Source organism: Rana temporaria, chromosome 6, assembly GCF_905171775.1.
Source record: "Rana temporaria chromosome 6, aRanTem1.1, whole genome shotgun sequence".
NCBI classification, from domain to species: Eukaryota; Metazoa; Chordata; class Amphibia; order Anura; family Ranidae; genus Rana; species Rana temporaria.
In genome coordinates this window covers 157,344,456-157,369,056 of record NC_053494.1, presented here as the reverse complement: position 1 = coordinate 157,369,056, position 24,601 = coordinate 157,344,456, and the positions used below count along the sequence as shown (strand labels likewise).

At 42.5% G+C, this 24,601-nt stretch overlaps 1 protein-coding gene across 1 annotated transcript in view; it reads right to left on the bottom strand.

The window, feature by feature from the left end:
* The window catches only part of SESTD1 (SEC14 and spectrin domain containing 1), a 183,620-nt gene that overhangs the window by 75,875 nt on the left and 83,144 nt on the right, over window positions 1-24,601 (bottom strand). Inside the window, exon 5 of the mRNA XM_040357653.1 lies at window positions 1,659-1,772. Coding sequence (XP_040213587.1) covers window positions 1,659-1,772 — 114 coding nt within the window. The remainder of the gene's footprint in view (window positions 1-1,658; window positions 1,773-24,601) is intronic.

The window sequence follows — 24,601 nt, the reverse complement described above, 5'->3', positions numbered from 1 at the left end:
ACAGAAATTGACCGTGTGTAGCAAAAAACAACGTTTAAAACGACGTTTTTGAACCCGCGCATGCCCAGAAGCTAGTTATGAAGCGAGCTTCAATGGAAAAAAACGTGGTGAACGTAACCTCGCTTTGCTAGAGCACTGTGAAAAAACAATGGTGTGTAGGCAACATCGTTTTTGAAAATTGAAGTTTCAAAAACGTCGTTTTTTACTTCACAGCAAACGTCGTTTTTTTACATCGCATAAAACGACCGTCTGTTTGCGGCATTAGTTTCAGTCCGTTATAGAAAATTTATGTTTGAAATAAAATTAAACAAGTTCAATAGTTTCAGAGAAGGGAGGAGTGATAAATGGGACCATTGTATATCAAATAAAAATGTTTACCTTGAAAGTGAAACAAATTGAAAATACATTTGGACGTTGGACTTTCAATAAATGTCTGCCACATTACTAAATAAGTAGTAATTAGAAATGATCTTGGGTTTGATCCATACTTTGGTTTGGACTTAACCCAGAAGGAAGCCATCATTCCCACCAAACTGCCAGGGCATACCTCACTCTCCACTTGTATGCGCATAAGGGGGTGGGGATAAGGGGTGACATAATATGACCACACAGGGCAGCAAATGCCTTGGCCACAATTGACTGGGTAGTAGTGGGCAGGGGGGTGACAGCTTCCACCCAAGTGCTGACCAATCCCTAGCTCATCTACAGTAGTGTAAAAAACTTTTTCAAAGAAAATAAATTTCTAATAGAAAAAAACACTGCGCAGAAAAAATGGGTGTAAATGCTGCCAAGTACCAAAAATTGTAGACACAAATTTAAAGACAAGTGAGAAAAAATAGGTACAGCGCAAAAACTAATAGTGATTGATAGTGATACCTACACTTTGAACATAGGTATATATATATAAAAAACACAAACAATGTAAAAAAAAATATATATATAAATTACATATAAATAAGATTATGCAAAGATTCCTGAAGCACGGGAAATCAAAAATTCATACTATATGGTAGACAAGTGAAATAAGTGAAGTCCAAACATAAATGATGGTGGATAATTAAAAAATCCAAAGACTGAAAAATCCAATGTGAATCGGGTGAATCGCTGATATAATATTCAAGATGTGACATCAAAAAAGATCCATGCGATCTATCCACCAGAAAACACCAAAGTGATAAAGTGTTGTAGTCTGCTTACCGAAGCTAATGACCACTACAGCGGTCAGTATGGGCACAGGATATTTTTATAGTCTCCCAACAAGACTGAGGGGTATCCGGTTCCTAGATCCTAGATGGTACCTTCAGAAGTATCTGTGTTCAGATTGAGCAGGGTTTGGCAAACATTAATAAAGTTTGTATACCAAAGAGTGTTTTTTGTACTCGCCCCTACTAAAAACACCACTCTGCGCTTAGGATGGGATCAGTTTTGGTGGATCAAGATGGAGCCATGGCTGTGGAGGAGCCATGGCTCCATCTTGATCCACCAAACTACTTTTTGCGATTTTGGGCCGTGATTTACATTGACGTCTGTGCAGAAACCAGCACAGATGTCTCTAAAATCGCTTCTGTTGTTAGAACTTTATCGCATAAAGGTTGTCAACAAAATCTCATTTGAAAAGGAAATGTAACGTATTCAATCATTTTAAAAAAAGGACATACCTCAAAGCCTAGTCGGTCCTTCTCTTTCCAGAAACAGAAGTGTGTCACTTTCTTATCCCAGAACTCGTCCGGCTTGACAACACAGACTAGAGACACTTCAGCTGGTACAACATTCTGAAAGGAAACAAAAAGGGAATTAGTGCTTTCAGGCACCAGGCTACATTTCACGGACTGAGGTGTTTTATAGAAACTTTGGAAGTTAAACAGATGATGCCCACAGCAAGCAACAAAGCTCCAGCTAATTTACTAGTGTTAGGGCACCGCTAGGCTACCGGAGATAACACGTTCTACTCCTTTCTTCTCAATTTTCTATTGCAGGTCTTTGCATAAGAATTAAACCCCTTAGCCATTTCCATATTTTGTACGTAGAATCTGGAACTAAACATTTGAGATTAAATGGCACTGACCTACACAAAATACTCCATAATACTAAACTGGGAAAAGAGATAAACAAATTTTTACAAATTATTTACAAATAAAAAACTAATAGGTAGATTCAGTAAGAGTTAGGCCGGCTTATCAGTAGATAAGCTGACCTAACTCAGAATCTACGCCGACTTATGTTTAAGTGTATTCTCAATCAGAGATACACTTAAACATATCTAAGATACGACGGCTTGCGCCGTCCTATCTTAGGTTGCAATATTTCGGATGGCCGCTAAGTGGCGCTTCCATTGCGGTCGGCGTAGAATATGTAAATACGCCGATTCACGAACGTACGCCCGGCCGACGCAGTACTTTTACGCCGTTTACGTAAGAGCTAGGCCGCGTAAAGTTAGAGCTAGGCCCTAGTTGGAATAGTAATGTTAAGTATGGCCGCCATTCCCGCGTCGAAATTCAAATTTTTTACGTCGTTTGCGTAAGTCGTCCGTGAATCGGGATTTACGTCGTTTACGTCCACGTCGAAATCAATAGGCCCGTGCGGCGTACTTAGCCGCAATGCACACTGGGGAATGTAGGCGCCCGGCGCATTCGCAGTTAAAAAAAAACCTCAAAAACGTAAGGTCAAGCCACATTGACATAAAACACGCCCCCTTACACACATTTGAATTAGGTGCGCTTACGCCCGTCTGCTTTAGGCTACGCCGCCGTAACTTAGCAGGCAAGTACATTGTGAATCATGTACTTGCCTCGCTAACTTACGGCGGCGTAGCCTAAATGCCTTAAGCTACGCCGCCGCAAAGTTGCGGCAAGGTATGTGAATCTAGGCATAAAACATGAAAAGGGGGGGGGGGCATTGTTTCGAGAACAGTGAGGTGCACATTTTAGACAGAGGGGACACTTTATTTACAAGAGGTGTGAAAGATTACTACTAAAAGGAGACTCGGTACTTCAAATATTTAAATTCTTAAAGGGTCAGTAATGGGAAAAAAAAAAATTGTTTTAAAATAACAAACATGTTATACTTACCTCCACTGTGTAGTTCATTTTGCACACAGTGGCCCCGATCCTAGTCTTCTGGGGTCCCTCATGGCTGTCTCATCTCCTCCCTGCAACAACTCCACACAGATATGCGAGCGAGCTTGCATAGTGTGGAGCTGTTGCGGGCGCGCTCCCGTGATACAGCGACAGCCATAGATGTGATTGACAGCAGCGCCAGCCAATGGCTGCGCTGCTTTCAATCCATCCACTGCAGCCAATCAACGGCCAGGCTTCGAATAGAGAAGGATGACGGGAGCGAGCGCGGGACTTTCGAGGGGTCAGGTAAGTAAAACGTGGTAATGTAGGATGTTTTTTTACCTTAATGCATAGGATGCATTAAGGTGAAAAAACATTTTCCTTTACAACCCCTTTAAAGTGGAGGAAAAGCCCAACTTCAAATATTCTTAAAAATGCCATCGGCTGAGAGCACTAAATAGGAGCCGGTCGGCAGACCTTTTTCAGTCATGCCCCTTCGCCAAAAGCCGGCTTCTGTCAGTCTGCAGGACCTACGGGCCAAATGTCGGCCAGTTTCTATTGAAACGGCCGATGCTGCCCGATATTTCGGACTGTGTGTATGGGGCTTAAAAGGGATTGCAAAGGTTTGTTTTTTATTTTTTAAATAGGTTCCTTTAAGCTAGTGTATTGTTGGTTCACTTACCTTTTCCTTCGATTTCTCTTCTAAAATGTTTTTTTCTTTGTCTGAATTTCTCACCTTCTGTTCCTCCTCAGTAAGCTTGCCCCCATCATCCGAGCCGTTCTGGCTGGGGGTTAGTCAGACAGAACAGCTTACTGAGGAGGAACAGGAAGTGAGAAATTTAAACAAAGAAAAAAAAAACATTTAGAAGGGAAATCAAAGGAAAAGGTAAGTGAACCAACAATGCACTAGCTTTAAAGGAACCAATTTAGAAAATAAAAAACAAACCTTTACAGCCCCTTTAAGCAATTAAAACAAGGTGGATTTAGAAACATTCACACCTCCCGACATGTTCTTGGACAATCAAAATCTGCCTTGGCACGTTAAATTGTGATTGGATCAAGGTGACCGAATTACACGTGTAGCTATAAATGCTGGCGAACGTTCCAGACAATCATTAAAGCTGGCGAGGCCACTTGGATTGCTGGTGAAACATTTCCAACATTACAGAAGAAGTTTAAAGTGGAGTTCCACCCAGGAAAAACACATTTGCCCAAAAATCATAAAAAAAATTAAAAAGAAAAATGTGAAAAAAATAAATAAAAATTATACTCACCCGAAATACCTGTTGCTATGCGGAAGTTCGTAAACTGCCTCTTCTGTAGCCGTGGTCTGTCTTCTTCTTCATCTTCTCCTAGTGAATGGGGCGCGCTGCTTTCTGGGAACTGTGTGTGTTCTCAGAGAGCAGCCGCCCATTCACAAGTCGGCGCGAGACTTGCGCATGCGCAGTAGGAAATGGGCAGTGAAGCCGCAAGGCTTTACTGCCTGTTTCCCCTAGTGTGAATGGCGGCGCGGGACCTGCATCGATCGTGGGATCGGCATCGGGGGGGCCATGAGCGCGGGCAAGTAGGACAGGTAAGTCAGCAGCTAAAATAATAATTTGCGGGTGGAATCCCGCTTTAATTGCATACGACCAACTACAAGATATACCATGATATTGGGGAAGGTTTAGGAGAGATTTGAGAGCATCGATCGGATTTAGGGGGATAAACAGATCATTTTTAAGACAAAAATACAGGATAGAAAGGCCTTTTTTTCCCCTCAGATTTCTATTTGTATGTGATTTTTTTGTTTCGGTAATTCCATTCCTATCAATATCAAATGTTAAAAGCAAACATTGGTCAAGTCTCTGTTGGCATTATCAAATGTACAGAAGATATTTTTCATACGAATGTTTGTTTGAAAATCAACCAGTGTATGGCAAGATTTAGCTAGCCTGCAGACCTAGACACAAAGGGCCAGATCTACGTAGAACGGCGTAATTTTAAGCAGGCGTACCGTATCGTAGTTACGCTACGCCACCGCTACTTTGACAGGCAAGTGCAGTATTCTCAAAGCAAAGTTGCGGCGGCGTAGCGTAAATAGGCCGGCGTAAGCCCGCCTAATTCAAATATGGAACATGTGGGCGTGTTTTATGTCAATGTATTGTGACCCCACGTAAATGACGCTTTTTCCGAACGGCGCATGCGCCGTCCGTGAAAGTATCCCAGTGCGCATGCTCCAAATTAACCCGCAAAAAGCCAATGCTTTCGACGTGAACGTAAATGACGCACAGCCCTATTCGTGAACGACTTACGCAAACGACGTAATCAACGGAAAATTCGACGTTGGCCTGACGTCCATACTTAACATTGGCTGCGCCTCATATAGCAGGGGTAACTTTACACCGGAAAAAGCCTAACGTAAACGGCATATCTGTACTGCGACGGCCGGGCGTACGTTCGTGAATTGGCGTATCTAGCTGATCTACATATTCTAGGCGTAAATCAGCGTACACGCCCCAAGCGGCCAGCGTAAATATGCAGTTAAGATACAACGGCGTAGGCGACTTACGCTGGTCATATCTTAGCAAAAGTCTGGCGTATCTGATTCTTTGAATCAGGCGCCAAGAGACGACGCCTCAGACTCAGAGATACGACGGCGTATCTGGAGATACGCCGTCGTATTTCCTACGTGGATCTGGCCCAAAACATTTTTTTTTTCAGCACATAACATGACCGAACCGATGGCGCCTGTGTGAAAGGACACACACACACACAGGGAAAAAAAAATTGTAACAACTGCAATGAAATGTAGAGAGAAAAGGATCTCTGCTACTTCTGACTAGCCCAAGTGAATAAACGCTAATGCATTTCGCCCCGTCCACCTGCTGCCATTTTTTTGCACACCAGTTACTATGTTTTGGTGCATAGGATGTGGAAACGGGGCTAAGCGACTCAACTATGAATGAAAACGTAGGAACTGGGGTGCAGAAAAACGTAGGAGTCAAAATGTTAAAATATTTGGCTGTAGCAGGAGGCAGTTTTATTTGCGAAAGGCTGGAGAGCGGTACAATAATGAGTGTCTACAGCAGGGCTCGACAAATCTCGGGCGCCAGGTCGCCATGGCGACTAGAAATAGGGTCCTGGCGACTTGGCTTGGAAGGGGGGGCAAAAAATGTTTTTTTTTTTGTGAGCTGGTGCCATCTGGTGGTGAGCCGTTGGTATTACAAGTTATTACCAGCAGATGTGTAAGCTGGCGCCATCTGGTGGTGGCCGTTGGTATTACAAGTTAAGCATTACAAGTTAAAGCGGGAGTTCACCCAATTAGTTTTTTTTTTATCTTCTCCCCTTAGATTCCTGCTCGTTTTGTCTAGGGGAATCGGCTATTTGTTTTAAAATATGATCCGTACTTACCCGTTTTCGAGATGCATCTTCTCCGTCGCTTCCGGGTATGGGTCTTCGGGAGCGGGCGTTCCTTCTTGATTGACAGTCTTCCGAGAGGCTTCCGACGGTCGCATCCATCGCGTCACTCGTAGCCGAAAGGAGCCGAACGTCGGTGCGGCTCTATACTGCTCCTGCGCACCGACGTTCAGCTTCTTTCGGAAAATCGTGACGCGATGGATGCGACCGTCGGAAGCCTCTCGGAAGACTGTCAATCAAAATAGGAACGCCCAGTCCCGCAGCCCATACCCGGAAGCGACGGAGAAGATGCATCTCGTAAACCGTAAGTACTGCTCATATTTTAAAACATCTAGCCGATTCCCCTAGACAAAACGAGCATCCATCTAGGGGGAAATAGTCATATATACGGGTGAACCTCCGCTTTAAGCATTACAAGTTAAACAGCAATTCTAATGTAATTTTTCACTATTTTCACTGCCATCTTCTTCCCTCTAATTAGAACCCCCAAACATTATATATATTTTTTATCCTAACACCCTAGAGAATAAAATGGCGATCGTTGCAATACTTTCTGTCATGCTGTATTTGCGCAGCGGTCTTACAAGCGCACTTTTTTGGGAAAAAATTTCACTTTTTTTAATTAAAAAATAAGACAACAGTAAAGTTATCCCCATTTTTTTTAATATTATGAAAGATAATGTTACGCCGAGTAAATTCATACCCAACATGTCACGCTTCAAAATTGCGTCCACTCGTGGAATGCCGACAAACTTTTACCCTTTAAAATCTTCATAGGCGACGTTTAAAAAAATCTACAGGTTGCATGTTTTGAGTTACAGAGGAGGTCTAGGGCTAGAACTATTGCTCTCGCTCTAACGATCGCGGCAATACCTCACATGTGTGGTTTGAACACCGTTTACATATGCGGGCGCTGCTCACGTATGTGTTTGCTTCTGCACGCAAGCTCGTTGGGGCGGGGTGCGTTTTCTGGCTCCTAACTTTTTTAGCTGGCTCCTAGATTCCAAGCAAATTTGCCAACCCCTGGTCTACAGACAACTGTGAAGCATGGTGGAGAATCCTTGCAAGTTTGGGTCCGCACTTCTGGAAAAGGAGTTGGAGATTTGGTCAGGATCAATGGTGTCCTTAATGCTGGGAAATACAGGTAGATAGTTATCCATCGTGCCATACCATCAGGTAGGTGTGCGATTGGCCCAAATTTATTCTGCAGCAGGACAATGACCCCAAACATACCGCCAATGTTATTAAGAACCATCTTCAGCGTAAAGAACAACAAGTCCTGGAAGGAGCCATTGGCTCCCACTGCTGTCAATCACACCCAATGACATGGCCGCCGGGGGGGACCGAGTCATACACTTGGCGTCTATATGACACGAGAGCGCACTCACTAACCCCCTCGGGAAAGAGCTTCCCAGATGGGGTTAGCTTTAGCGGGGAAGAGCAGAGACAGCCGCTATTGGACCCCAGAAAAGGAGGATCGAGGCTACTCTGTGCAAAACGAACCGCACAGTGGAGGCAAGTATAACATGTTTGTTATTTAAAAAAATTAAAACCCATACAACCCCTTAATTTACAGAATTTTTGTCATACCTGTCTAAAACTTTTGCATAGTCCTCTATATAATTTTTTTTTCTTCTGAATAAATATAACATACCAAAAGCTGCACATTCCCTTTAAAAATGGTAAAATAAATTATTTATACAGTACATAGAATGACTAGAAACAATTAGCTAGATTCATGTAGGGTATCCTAACTTTGCGGCAGCGTAGCTTAGCGTGTTTAGGCTACGCCGCCGTAAGTTAGCGAGACAAGTATTCTCAAAGTACTTGCCTGCCAAGTTACGGCGGCGTAGCCTAAAGTGGGCGGGCGTAAGGGCGCCAAATTTAAATTTGTCTGAGGGGGCGTGTTTTATGATAATGAGGCTTGACCCGACGTGATTGACCTTTTTTTTTGTAACTGCGCATGCGCCGGGCGCCTACATATCCCAGTGTGCATTGCGGCTAAGTCCGCCGCACGGGCCTATTGATTTCGACGTGGACGTAAACAACGTAAATCCCTATTCACAGACGACTTACGCAAACGACGTAAAATTTTTGAATTTCGACGCGGGAACGGCGGCCATACTTAACATTACTATTCCATCTATTTGATGGAATAACTTTAGGCGGCCTATCTCTTACGGAAACGGCATATCTGTACTGTGTCGGCCGGGCATACGTTCGTGAATAGGCGTATCTAGTGATTTACATATTCTACGCCGACCGCAATGGAAGCGCCACCTAGCGGCCAGCCTAAATATTGCACCCTAAGATAGGACGGCGCAAGCCGTCGTATCTTAGATAGGTTTAGGTGTATCTCTGTTTGAGAATACACTTAAACCTAGGTCGGCGCAGATTCTGAGTTAGGTCGGCTTATCTACTGATACGCCGACCTAACTCTTACTGAATCTAGCTAAATAACTGTATTCAATTAAACTAAATAAGGGCTTTAATTCATGCAATCTACATTGAGCAGTACATTTGTATGCAAGAAGTTTATGATAAATATGACCCTTCCCAGGGGTGTGCTGCTTGCTGCCAAACTGATGAAGTGTATTATACTTGTTTCACAGAGAGAAAAACGTAAAGCCCTGAATTCATTTTGAAATCTTAAGACTACAGATGAATTATTTTTCCTCCCAGTGACTTGTATCTTCCTAAATAAACTTCAAGAAGCTCCCGATAGCATTCTGCAAAGCTGATAAGAGATTATCCATCTTTTCTGCTTCTAAGAACTGCCAGATAAAAAAAACTATCAAACTCTATTAGACACTCAACCAGTGCCCAGCCGTTTCCATAAAGATCAAACGAAAAAAGTGACGAAAAAAAAAATCGAAAATATTATCAATTCAATAAACAAAATTGGCCTTCTCATCTAAATTAAAAAGCAGCCGATAAAGTACATCCCATCATTTTTATGTGCCCATTATTGAAGTCCAAGAGCAAAAAAGGGAAAGTTCTTAGAATATCAGATGGAAGGGACAGACAAAGCTCTCACTGTTTCCAGCAGTTCACATTTCAATCCATAATTCAGGTCCTACAGCTGGTAACAAAACACAGAGCTGAACTTTACACCAACCAATATCAATCACTGCAGTTTTAGAGCTCTTAACGGAGTGTTGCCAAACAGCGGAAGCATTAAGAGCGGTCATTGTGGTCTGAGACTTGCACTAACAGCCCCCTATATACAAATCACTGACATTCTGGGAACAATCAGATGAAGAAAAGGTTCACTCAGTGATGGGGACCACCAACTGCAGAAGAGGACTAGACCATTCAAATAAAAAATAAAATAAAATCTATCTAATCATTAAACATGTTGTAAAGGTTAATTTTTTATTTTCTAAATAGGTTCCTTTAACCACTTAAGACCCGGACCAAAATGCAGGTAAAGGACCTGGCCAGTTTTTGCGATTCGGCACTGCGTCGCTTTAACTGACAATTGCGCGGTCGTGCGACGTGGCTCCCAAACAAAATTGGCGTCCTTTTTTTCCCACAAATAGAGATTTCTTTTAGTGGTATTTGATCACCTCTGCGGTTTCTATTTTTTGCGCTATAAACAAAAATAGAGCGGCAATTTTGAAAAAAAATTCAATATTTTTTCCTTTTTGCTATAATAAATATCCCCCAAAAAGATATAAAAAAACAATTTTTTTTCCTCAGTTTAGGCCGATACGTGTTCTACCTATTTTTGGTAAAAAAAAAAAAAAAAAAATCGCAATAAGCGTTTATCGATTGGTTTGCGCAAAATTTATAGTGTTTACAAAATAGGGGAGCTTCGCGGGCCACTGGTTGGACACCCGGGCCACTGGTTGGGCACCCCTGTCCTAAGGTGACAACACTGCTCATGTATAGTCTCTTTGTTGGGCAAGTGTTGTTACCCTAAGAGCGAAAGCTCCAAGGAAGGCAGGATCAATAGGTACATTATTTAATAAACCAAGCTTGCATACAGAAAGTGATATGCCTAAGAGACACTGAGGGTAAGACGTCATGTAATGATTTAGAATAAACAGGCCACACACAAATGATGCCTTCTAGTTAACTTTACTGGATGAGCAAGCACATACAGCACTGCTCCAACATGTTTTACCAATAGCTGGGCTTAATCATAGAAGTTGGCAGCCTTAGTCTCAGAGTTTCCATGCAGTGTGGACTGGGCTTTTGGGATCTGGCACCAAACTAGTCCACAGGATCAAGGAGGCCAAAGGTAGCTTTGAAGCAACAGGATGTGTAAAGATTGCCTGTCATGCAATGATGTTTTAGACAATAAGGGCAGCACTTTGCAGGGGGGCAGCACGGAAAGAGTCCCTACCGACTTGCTACATTAACAGTTTAGCGCACCAGTCTCATGGGGCGAACAGGGCTGAGAGGCAAATTAGTCTAGCGCCCCCCATAAAGCGGCCGCACTGCTTCCGGTATGTGGCTGGCCGAAATTCTGCAACTGTGGGGGGGTGCTGCTTCTAATTTTGACTGTCCTATCATCCTGGACCACAAACCTCACTCACTGTGCTATATGTTTTCTGCTGCACCATTGGCATGGTTATATCTTCTTAGACCTCTCCATAAAATTATCAGAAATTTGTGCTTAAAGTAGAACTATAGGCAACACTTCTTTTTCATTTTGGATAGAGTAAGGGAGGGTTCTAGCCCCTGTCAGTTTATTTTTTACCATCCCTTTCCCATTGCAGAGATTTCCCTTCACTTCCTGCCCCATAGCAGAAGCAGGAAGTGAGAGGAAATCTATGCAAATTAAGGGAATCCATTGCCCCGCCTAGGCCCTCAGAATTGGTGTCCCCACTCGAAAATTCCAGGGCGGGTCTTAAACAGAAAGGGGTGTGGGCTTAACAGGAAGGGGTGGGTCATATTTAAATTAGGGGGTGCACGAGTTTAGTCAGGCCTATGGAAGTACAAAACCTAAATACATTACTGGTCTGCAGTGGTCCAAAGAAGAAAAAAAATTGGTGAACCAGCAAGGCTCACTGATGCATGCGGGAAGTGAAGGCTGGCCAGTGTAGTCTCATCGAATAGATGAGCGAATGTAGTTCAAACGTCTGTAAAAAGTTAATGCCGTTTCTGATAGAAAGGTGTCAGGACACACGGTGCATCACAGCTTGTTGTGTATGGGGCTGCGTAGCCGCATAAATGGTCAGGGTGTACATGCTGACCCGTGTTCACAGCCAAAAGCACCTGCAATGGGCACATGAGCATCAGGACTGGATCAAGAAACAATGGAAATAGGTGGCCTGGCCTAATGAGTTCAAGAATGGTTTGAAGAACACAACGTTTAAAGGTATTGACTTGGTCTTCAAATTCTCCAGATCTCAATCCAATTGATCATCTGTGGGATGTGTATAGAAAAAAAGGTTACAGGACTTAAAGCAGGGCTCGACAAATCCCGGGCGCCAGGTCGCCATGGCGACTAGAAATAGGATCCTGGCGACTTGGCTTGGAGGGGGGGGCAGAAAAAAAAAACATTTTTTTTCTGTGAGCTGGCGCCATCTGGTGGTGAGCCGTTGGTATTACAAGTTATTACCACCAGATGTGTAAGCTGGCGCCATCTGGTGGTGGCCGTTGGTATTACAAGTTAAGCATTACAAGTTAAGCAATTCTAATGTAATTTTTCACTATTTTCACTGCCATCTTCTTCCCTCTAATTAGAACCCCCAAACATTATATATATTTTTTATCCTTACACCCTAGAGAATAAAATGGTGATCGTTGCAATACTTTCTGTCATGCCGTATTTGCGCAGCGGTCTTACAAGCGCACTTTTTTGGGAAAAAATTACACTTTTTTTAATTAAAAAATAAGACAACAGTAAAGTTATCCCCATTTTGTTTAATATTATGAAAGATAATGTTACGCCGAGTAAATTCATACCCAAAATTGCGTCCGCTCGTGGAATGCCGACAAACTTTTACCCTTTAAAATCTTCATAGGCGACGTTTAAAAAAATCTACAGGTTGCATGTTTTGAGTTACAGAGGAGGTCTAGGGCTAGAATTATTGCTCTCGCTCTACCAATCGCGGTGATACCGTACATGTGTGGTTTGAACACCGTTTACATATGCGGGCCCTGCTCACGTATGTGTTCGCTTCTGCACGCAAGCTCGTTGGGGCGGGGTGCGTTTTCTGGCTCCTAACTTTTTAGCTGGCTCCTAGATTCAAAGCAAATTTGTCAAACCCTGACTTAAAGGGTCTGCTATTGATAGCTTGGTGCTAGATGCCACAGCATACCTTCTAGTGGAGTTCATGCCTCGATGGGTGATCACAATGTTATGGCTGATCAGTGTATACAAGTAATAAGGTGAGGGTATGGGACAGGAGAAGCACAGGAAAGATTTTCCCATGAAAAAAACATATCCTTTCAAATGTACATGCTACCTGCCCCATACCTGCATGCCAGCAGTAAGCTAGTCTAGGTGGCATGAAAGGCATACCAAGGATGCTTCTTTTCATACTGTCACAGTTAGCGAATCATCCATGTCACAAAAGTACTAGAGTCTCTCTGATGCACAAAAAAATCTCTGCAGCAATTAAATGTCCCTCCAACACATGCATTCATAAAATCAGCTGAGCGGAGGAAGATATTCTTGTTATAAATGCCCATTGCTACACACCATTATACTCCAATCCCATGGCTTCTCAGGTGGGTTAAAGGGGAGTTCCACCCACAATTTCACTTTTTAAATATAAATACCCCTGTAATACACAAGCTTAATGTATTCTAGTAAAGTTAGTCTGTAAACTAAGGTCCGTTTTGTTAGGTTGTTACAGCATTTAGTTTATAATCTAGAAATAGACCGTGGCCATCTTAAGTGTGGGCATCATGAAGCCAGACTGTATGACTTCCTGGATTTCAACTTTGCATATCTCGCACATGCTCAGTGCACAAGCAGTGTAATAGGTTTCAGTCAGGTTTGCAAGGACTACTGGGAAACATGATGTCTTTCCCAGAAACCCTTGCAAATAGCCTAGGCAAATAAGGAGGAGGAAGTAATGAAGGACTACAAAATAAAGGTATTTACAAGCAACAAATTAAATAAAAATTGTCCATTCTGAACACTATGAGATTGGAGCATGCAGCACAGACAAACATAAAAAAATGAGTGGAACTCCACTTTAAATTCAAATTGTACATGGCATGGCTTTAGGGAATGCCCACTCTCTTCAAATCTGGATACCTTGCCATAATTTACACAGCTTTGTAATAAGTAGCCCCATATGTTTTCACACACAACTCTCTAGTAGTCTCACTGTATCCAAAGCGTTTCTGTGATCATTAAGTTAACGAGCACGCCGGATGAGAGCAAGTCATAAAACTGCCAAACATAAAAGACTGAGGCTGAGGCCACATAATCCTCCCACAATATATTACAAATTGGCTATAAATATTTCAGCACTGCTAATAAGACGACACTTAGTGCATTAAAAGCTGTAATTAATTAGTTTATTCATTTTCATTTTATCTGCTGAAGGAAGAAAGAAAGAATAGAATGGAATAAAGAAACTGCATTTCCCAAAATTCTCCTTGGGTAGCAGGAGCAGGATGGAGAATAAAAGATGAAAGATGTGGAAACACAGACATAAAAAGACCCAGACGGAAATAAAAGTTGTTTACCGGGAGACTGACTAATTCAAGTAAATAAGTGTTACAGGCATGATTAACAAAATCCTGGTGATACATAAAATTGGCACATGGCAGCCTACTTGTGTATCACTTGCCATCCCACAATTTAACCACTTAAGGACCCTTTCACGCTGATATACGTCAGCAGAATGGCACGGCTGGGCACATCAACGTATAGGTACGTTGTCCTTTAAGCCCAGCCGTGGGGTCGCGGGTGCACGCTCCCGCGACCCAGTCCGAAGCTCCGTGACCGTGGGACTCGCAGACCCGATCGCCGCTGGAGTCCCACGATCGGTCCCCGGAGCTGAAGAATGGGGAGAGCCATGTGTAAACACAGCTTCCCCGTTCTTCACTGTGGCTCCGTCATTGATCATGTCATCCCTTTTATAGGGGAACACAATCGATGACGTCACACCTACAGCCACACCCCCCTACAGTTGTAAACACACTTCAGGGAACACATAACCCCAACAGCGCCCCCTGTGGTTAACTCCCAAACTGCAACTGTCATTTTCACAATAAACAATGCATTTTAAATGCATTTTTTGCTGTGAAAATGACAATGGTCCCAAAAATGTGTCAAAATTGTCCGAAGTGTTCGCCATAATGTTGCAGTCACGAAAAAAAAAACGCTAATCGCCGCCATTAGTAGTAAAAAAAAAAAAAATTAATGAAAATGCAATAAAACTATCCCCTATTTTGTAAACGCTATAAATTTTGCGCAAACCAACCGATAAACGCTTATTGCGATTTTTTTTACCAAAAATAGGTAGAAGAATATGTATCGGCCTAAACTGAGGAATATATATATATATATATATATATATATATATATATATATATATATATATATATATATATATATATATATATATATATATATATATGATATATTTATTATAGCAAAAAGTAAAAAATATTGTTTTTTTTTTCAAAATTGTCGCTCTATTTTTGTTTATAGCGCAAAAAATAAAATCCGCAGAGGTGATCAAATACCACCAAAATAAAGCTCTATTTGTGGGAAAAAAAGGAACGCCACTTTTGTTTGGGAGCCACGTCGCACGACGAATCGCAAAAAGGGGCAAGGTCCTTTAGCTGCATTTTGGTCCGGGTCTTAAGTGGTTAATCCACACATGCAATATATATTAAAGCTGTAGTAAAGTCCACTTTATGACTACTAGCCTAATAAGGCATAACAGTAGGTACAGTGAAGATCTCCTTAACGTGTATTGTTTAGAAGATTCACATTTGTAGCAGCCGATGACGTCACCGATGCATGAGCACTGTGCTTTGATGGCCAGAACTCACAAACTCAGAAGAAAGACCAGGGGTGAACAAGGAAGGCCCATCAATGGTGACAGCACGCCGCTGGAGGGCAATGTTTTAAGGCAATTCCTTCATAATATGCTAGTATGCGGTGCATACTAGTACATTATGGCTTAAAGGCTTGCCGGCTGCCATCAAATGACGGCTGGGCGGTGTGGCTCTTGTTCTGGGCGGGCGTCACATGACATCCTCGGCTTCCCGGCCCTCTAGGGGGCAAGCGTGCCCACAGCATTACTCGGGAGCCAATGCACGTGCCTGGCGGCCACGATGTCCGCCGGGCGCCCACAATGTGGGTGCCCGGCAACAGAGCAGGACCGTGGGATCTGTGTGCATAAACACACAGATCCACATCCTGTCAGGTGAGAGGAGACCGATGGTGTGTTCCCAGTACAAAGGAACACCGATCGGTCTCCTCTCCTTGTAAGTCCCCACCCCCTACAGTTAGAATCACTCCCTAGGTAACAAATTTAACCCCTTGATCATCCCCTAGTGTTAACCTCTTCCTGCCAGTCACATTTATACAGTAATCAGTGCATTTTTATAGCACTGATCGCTGTATAAATGTGAATGGTCCCAAAATAGTGTCAAGTGTCCGATATGTCCGCCACAATATCGCAGTCATGATAAAAATCGCAGATCGCAGCCATTACTAGTAAAAAAAAAAATGCCATAAATCTATCCCCCATTTTGTAGATGCTATAACTTTTGCGCAAACCAATATATGCTTATTGTGGATTTTTTTTACCAAAAATGCGTAGAAGAATACATATCGGCCTAAACTGAGGAAGAAAAAAAAATGTGTATATTTCTTATATTACCACCAAAAGAAAGCTCTATTTGTGGGGGAAAAAATATAAAAAATGTCATTTGGGTATAGTGTTGCATGACCGCACAATTGTCAAAGTGTGACAGCGCTGAAAGCTGAAAAATGGCTTAGGCAGGAAGGGGGTTTAAGAAACCGGTATTTAGGTGGTTAAGGCACCCGGGGGACCATTTTTTTTCCCCTTTTGCTTGGATTTACCTACCACTTGAATACCGGGCACTTTCCACTACAAGGCCAATTTTCAGCTTTCAGCACTGTTGCAATTTGAATGACAATTGCTGTCATGCAACATTGTCACACAAATAGAGCTTTCTTTTGTTGGCATTTATATCACTGCTGGGTTTGAATTTTTTTGCTAAATAAACAAAAAAAAGGTTGAAAACAAAAAGTTGTTTTCCTTCGTTTCGGTTATACGCTTTGCAAATAATCTTCCATCATAGATTTAGGCCAAAATGTATTCTGCTACATTTCTTTGGTAAAAAAAAAAAAATCAGTGTATATTTTTTAGTCTGTAGAAAAGTTATACAGTCCACAAACTATGGTATATATCTGAAAACTGATCAATCATGATGTATTGATGACCTATCTCATTTCTGGAGGCCCTAGAATAGCAGGACATACACATATCTCCCAAATGACCCCTCTGAGGAAAGTAGACAGTCCAAGGTATTTAGTAAGAAGCATGGCCAGTTTTTTTAATTTGTTATTTTTTGTCACATTTCTTGGGAAAATTAAGGAATTATTATTTTTTATTTTTTAATGCTTAGAATATTTTACAGTCACCAGTGCAGTACAGTGTCAAAACTGGTGTGGTGGTGATCAGGGACACTGGTGACAATATGCAAAAAAAATAAATTGTTTTTTTAATACTTTTTTTTCTTTTTTTACAATTTAAAAAAACAATTACCAGAGCAATACAGGTATAAGTAACCATATTTTCCTGAATTAAAACAATTCATTCTCTGTTTACTATTGTGATTAGCTGTGATTGGCCACAGCTAATCACATGGTACAGATGGGCTGTAATTGGCCCTGTCTGTACCATGCAAAAAATGGTACAGCCATTCACTTCTATGGCCAGCTGTATGTGCCATCTGTCTTTCTGAAATGCAGAAAAAACCCTGGTATTATTATTGCAGAGCAGATTTGCGCCCCATCTGCCTATGTGAAAGACCTTAAAGTGTTACTAAACCTTGGACCCTGCATTCACTATATCTGGTCTCCCACAGTACACAGATCATGCAAATGCAATTATTTTAGTAAATATAAACTGCTAAATACCTTTTCTCATTGGCAGTATATAGCAGTCTTGTGCCTTCTATCAATTCCTGGTAAAGCTTGTAGGAGGAGTTCTTATACCGCACAGAGCTGTCCTATCAGGATCCAGGACCCCTGACCCTCTGTCTGGACAGTGCTGATTGGCCCTGTGCTGATCACAAGCACTCTGCTAAGAAAAAAAAAACCTCTCTAGCAATACACACAAAACTGAGCATGTGCCGCCTGACTCCAAATGCTCTATCTTATCCAGACATGATCTGGAGTCAGTGCAGGAAGAGGAGGATCTGTGCATACAGAATCAAACAGCCTTTTTACACAATGCAGAAGATTAACCCCTTAGGTTCCACAGTGATTATAACAAGCAAGCTTTACTGCATATACACACTGATTTTACTGTTGTAGGTTTAGTAACACTTTAACATGACTAATTACAACCAAACACCAAACCAATTCTACTGTCCTTGCCAAATCAGAGCACAGATGTAGTGATAAATGCAAATATTGGACGAACGATGAATACAAATTATCATAAAATACACAGTTGAACACGCAATTACTTCATTTTACTGCAAAGGTTTCGGTCAAGGACACCAAAAAGGTCATTTCTTATACATTCATCTTAGAACCAATTCTGTATTTTTATTTTTTAGCCTCGATATTAGATAATCTATAGAGATTATTGACTTCTGTCAGTTCTTTTAGGTAGCAATGCTTTCAGTCTGTGGGTAGGTCATAGCGATCCAACACTAGGACACAAGCCTTAGGGCAAAGCAAATGCATTTTCTCTTAATTGCTGCTAGAGGTCGTGTGGTGTGACTGACAGCCATGATGGGAACAGCAGCGGGAGCTGTACGGCTCCTTCATCTATCCACCTCTAATATCCTTCAAAGTCCCCCATAACAATTATATCTGAGGCCGCTAATATCGGGTTGTCTCTTTTCAAAGTGAATGGCTAATTGTAGTGATACCTGTACAAGAGTGGATGAAAGTAAACTGAAAACGCATTAGAAGGACATGTGTAATGAATAGCCCCTGTAGCCTTAGAACCACCATGAAGTGGATGTGATCTTACTAGGTGCTTATTGCTTATTACATATACCATTACGAACACGGTTTCATTATTTTATGGGGATATTTTTAGCAAGTACACATTACGAGTTATTGTTACATTTATCTGACCATTATTCTAGAAATGGCATTTGTAGTTCAGTATTTCTATTACAGATATGTTCCCTCAAATTGTCATCTGGATATCATGCAATGCGATCAGCGTACTGTGGTTAAAGCTCAACTGACATCTCACACCTATCTCTTTATCGTCCTGCCCAACCACGTGTTTTGATTTGTGCCTTCTAAAAAAAATGCCTTAAAGTGGATGTAAACCCACTCTCATCCTTTCTAAACTACTGCCATAGTGCTGATCTATAAGGATATATATGCCTCCTGCATGTATTTTTACCTGTCAAATGTCTCCCCTCTGTCGGTTATGAGACCCAAAAAACTGCAGATTCTGTGGGTGGGTCCGTTGTCTGGAGCTCTGTGGGTGAAGTTGTGATGTCAGTAGACTCCCCACCCACCTCTACACTCCACTTGTCAACATGCATTTTCTCTTGTGTATTCCTTACACTAAATTCTGCTATGATCACAAACATCCAGTCAAAATCCAAAAAAGTAACCACATGACTTCAGAAAAGGAGTGGGTGTGTGAATTAAAAAATAATAGTAAAACATGTTGAAATTGGGGGTAGTGGCACTGCCTATACCTAACCCCCTAAACCAAAATAAGGTCAGAAGGGGCGCCACCTAGGGGATACAGTAAGAGTAGGCTACTTGAAAATATACTAAATAAAGATATGTATATATAAGTGAGTCAATGTTGTGATTCAATGTATACAATGTGTGATCCTCCACATCAAAAAACAATAGTGAAATAAACTGAAATCAGTGTGAGCCTGTGACTAATAAGCTGGAGGGATGATTTTACATTGCCCTCTATGAAGATGGTTCACATCTCCACGCCGAACGTCGAAACGCCGCACGCCTAAAGCTCAAAACAAGTCCCGGACCCTTTTTTCAGGCGGCTTCGGCGTTCGGCATAGGAGATGTGGACCTGGGGTAAGGCTGCATTCACAATCGCGGCGTTTTTTTCGCCGCAAATCGCGGTACAAAACGCCGCAATTTGTCACCGCAATTCGCGGGACAAAACGCCGCGATTAGGTACGCCAAGGTGTGAATGCAGCCTAAATCTGATGACACAGGCCTGCTAACATACTCACAGTGGCAGTATAATCTAAACAGTGACAAATAGATGTTGATATGCGATATAAGGGTGAAAAAAATTATTAAATAATAACAAAACCAAAAAAATGTAAATGTGAATAAGTATTACGGAGTAAAGTAGTCCAAAATACAGCCTCCAAGGCTATGTATAATCCAAACATAAAATCACATGAGAAGAATCGCATGAGAAAAATCACATATAGCAAAACCACCAGTCTCTAATAAAAAAGTTCTAATGGTTCCAATCAGGACTATAGGGATGCAGAGTCTTGCAGTGAGGGAAGGTGTTCCTATACCACAGATGGTATGTTCGCGGTGGTCCCGGTGCTCCCCCTCAAGTGTCCCCACTCACCAGATCCAATGACGTAATGTGCAACTTCCGGGTTAGCGCCAGGTGGAACGTAGCTGGAGCGCACGCTGCAATCCCCAGCACAGGCGCTCTTTTCCCATACCCGGCTAGCTTTTTTATGAGCCTTGACTGGTATATTCAGTCTAGCTTCCTACTGTTAGCTTTTTATTGTTCGTTTTATTTTATTTTTAATTGCTTTAAAGCTGCACTGGGACTACCAAGTGCTGTAACTTTTTACTATGAAGTATCTGGCACTCTGTGGCCATAATAAAAATCCTATTTAGTACTACACTATGGGAGCCGAATCTTTCTTTTTCTGAGGGACATCATACCAATTGGTGCTGGAGAGACCCCCTTTTTTGGACGGATTTGATTTGGCGAGGAGAGATCTGGAGCAGTGGAACCTTAGGAACCTATACTACATGCTGTATACCCCTGTTGGGTAGTTGGATCTGGTGAGTGGGGACCCTTGAGGGGGAGCACCGGGACCACCGCGAACATACCCGTTTTTGAGCGTTAAAGTGGTTCTAAAGCTAAAACATTTTTACTTCAAATACATTCTCTGCATTAGTGTAAAAAACATTTTAGGACTTGCTGTGCCCCCCTCCCCCTCTAAACACTTACCTCACTCCTGGATTGATCCAGCGCTGTGCCCGATTGCATTCTTCTCTCCAATCTCAATCTTCACACAGAGACTGACAGGCAGCAGCGGGAGCCATTGGCACAGAAACTGTCAGTCAAATTCAACAAGAAGGGAGGGGGCGGGCAGCACAGTGTGTTTCAATAGATGCATACAGCCCAGCTTGGAATCAAGCACACACATCTTGCACCTATAGCAGGAGGCTTGCTAAGGTGGCAGACACAAAAGAAGGAGTCGAGAGCGCCAGCAGGGGGCCCCAGAACAGGAGGGTTCAGGGCCACTCTACTTACTGCCTGTAAACGCCTGTGTGTGCATAGACACACATGCTTACATAGAGGTGTTTTTACATGATGGGGGAAAAAAAACTCAATGCCTGTAAAAGCAAAGTTTTATTAACTCTGTGTGCATAAGCCATTAAAGGGGTTGTAAAGGTTTGTTTTTTATTTTCTAAATAGGTTCCTTTAAGCTAGTGCATTGTTGGTTCACTTTCCTTTTCCTTTGATTTCCCTTCTAATGTTTTTTTTCTTTGTTTTCTTTGTCTGAATTTCTCACTTCCTGTTCCTCCTCAGTAAGCTGTTCAGTAAGCTGTTCTGGCTGACTAACCACCACTCGGATGATGGTGGAAAGCTTACTGAGGAGAAACAGGAAGTGAGAAATTCAGACAAAGAAAAAAAACATTTAGAAGGGAAATAGAAGGGAAAGGTAAGTGAACCAACAATGCACTAGCTTAACCACTTGACCACTGGGCACGAAAACCCCCTTAATCACCAGACCAATTTTCAGCTTTCGGTGCTCTCACAATTTGAATGACAATTACTCAGTCATACAACATTGTACCCATCTGAAATTTTTGTCCTTTTTTTCCCACAAATAGAGCTTTCTTTTGGTGGTATTTGATCACCTCTGCGGTTTTTATTTTTTGCGCTATAAAAGAAAAAAGACTGAAAATTCTGTAAAAAAATAAAAATAAATCTAGTTTCTGTCATATTAGCAGGTTATTTCTCACACACAGCATATGCATACTACAAATTACACCCCAAAACACATTCTGCTATTCCTCCCGAGTATAGCGATACCACATGTGTGCGACTTGTACACAGCGTGGCCACATAGAGAGGCCCAACATGCAGGGAGCACCATCCGGCGTTCTGGAGCACCCAGGCCAATTTTGACATTTCTCTCCTACATGTAAAAATCATCATTTATTTGCTAAAAAATTACATAGAAACCCAAAACATTATATATGCTTTTTTTTCAAAGACCCTAGAGAATACAATGGCGGTTGTTGCAACTTTTTATCTTGCACGGTATTTTCGCAGCAATTTTTTGAACGCGTGTTTTTAAAAAAAAAACAGTTTTGTGCTTAAAAAAAAACAAAAAACAGTAAAGTTAGCCCAATGTTTTTGCATAATATGAAAGATGAAGTTACGCCGAGTAAATAGATACCCAACATGTCACCCTTCAAAATTGCACACGCTCGTGAAATTGCGCCAAACGTTGCTACTTAAAAATCCCCATAGGCGACGTATTGCAAGGTATTGGAGTATTGAGGGTATTGCGGAGTATTGGGGGGGTATTGCAGAGTATTGGGGGGGTATTGCAGAGTATGGGGGGGTATTGCAGAGTATGGGGGGGTATTGCAGAGTATGGGGGGGTATTGCAGAGTATGGGGGGGTATTGCAGAGTATGGGGGGGGGTATTGCAGAGTATGGGGGGGGGTATTGCAGAGTATGGGGGGGGGTATTGCAGAGTAGGGGGGGGGTATTGCAGAGTATGGGGGGGGTATTGCAGAGTATGGGGGGGGTATTGCAGAGTATGGGGGGGGTATTGCAGAGTATGGGGGGGGGTATTGCAGAGTATGGGGGGGGGGTATTGCAGAGTATGGGGGGGGGGGGGGGTATTGCAGAGTATGGGGGGGGGGTATTGCAGAGCATGGGGGGGTGGGTATTGCAGAGTATGGGGGGGTGGGTATTGCAGAGTATGGGGGGTGGGTATTGCAGAGTATGGGGTGGGGTATTGCAGAGTATGGGGTGGGGTATTGCAGAGTATGGGGTGGGGTATTGCAGAGTATTGCACTCATCATTGCACTCATCATTATTTTTATTTTGCAGAGTATTGCGCAGGGATGGCTGGATCTGTGACTGCAATTGTCACAGATCCAGCCCACAGTGCGGCAGCTGCTGCTGCCGCCCGATCCCCCCCCCCTCCCTCTCCTCTCACACTGTACCGAACGGTACAGAGAGGAGAGGGAGGAACCGGCGTCATTACATGACGCCGGTTTGTTTACAAGTGATCGCGCCGTCCAATTGGACGGCGCGATCACGTGGTAAGGAGCCGCTTCCATTGGCTCCTTACCGCGATCCGTGTTGCTGCGGGTCCCGTGGACCCGCCGAGCGCCGGTGATCGCGTGTGCGCGCCCGCTCGGGCGCGCAATTGGGACTCTCTGGGAGGACGTATATTGACGCCCTCCTAGAGTTAGGGAACCGCCTTGTAGCCGTATTTCGGCTATAGGGCGGTTACCAAGTAGTTAAAGGAACGGATTTAGAAAAAAAAAACCTTTACAACCCCTTTAACCACTTAAGGACCGCCTCCTGCACATATACATCGGCAGAATGGCACGGCTGGGCACAAGCACGTACAGGTACGTCCTCTAAGTGCCCAGCCGTGGGTCCGAAGCTCCGTGACCCGCGGACCCGATCGCCGCTGGAGTCCCGTGATCGGTCCCCGGAGCTGAAGAACGGGGAGAGCTGTGTGTAAACACGGCTTCCCCGTTCTTCACTGTGGCTCCGTCATTGATCGTGTGTTCCCTTTTATAAGGAAACACAATAAATGACGTCACACCTACTGCCACACCCCCCTACAGTTAGAAACACAAATGAGGTCACACTTAACCCCTTCAGTGCCCCCTTGTGGTTAACTCTCAAACTGCAATTGTCATTTTCACAGTAAACAATGCATTTTTAATGCATTTTTTGCTGTGAAAATGACAATGGTCCCAAAAATGTGTCAAAATTGTCCGCCATAATGTCGCAGTCACGAAAAAAAAAAAATCGCTGATCACCGCCATTAGTAGTAAAAAAAAAAAAAAAAGAATTAATAAAAATGCAATAAAACTATCCCCTATTTTGTAAACGCTATAAACTTTGCGCAAACCAATCGATAAACGCTTATTGTGATTTTTTTAACCAAAAATAGGTAGAAGAATACGTATCGGCCTAAACTGAGGAAAACCATTTTATATATATATATTTTTGGGGGATATTTATTATAGCAAAAAGTACAAAAATATTGATTTTTTTTCAAAATTGTCGCTTTATTTTTGTTTATAGCGCAAAAATTAAAAACAGCAAAAGTTGATCAAATACCACCAAAAGAAATCTCTATTTGTGAAAAAAAGGACGCCAATTTTGTTTGGGAGCCACATCGCACGACCGCGCAATTATCAGTTAAAGCGAGGCAGTGCCAAATCACAAAAACTGGCCAGGTCCTTTAGCTGCCTAAAGGTCCGGGTCTTAAGTGGTTAAGATCCAGATAGTGATACATATAAAATTAGATTCCTGTCAAGCTGATAACAGAATAAAGGAAAGCTTCTAACAAGCCATAATGTGGCAGAAAACCTGCAAGAGAAAGTTGAAGCAAAACTCTCTTCAACACTTAGAATAGCGTTTTTGATCCATGCAAATCAAGAGTCCACATTAATGGCCAGACTTAGGATCAGTAGCATAATAATCCAACATCCCTTGTAAGTACACAATATAGAATGGAAGCAGGAAGCTGGTTTT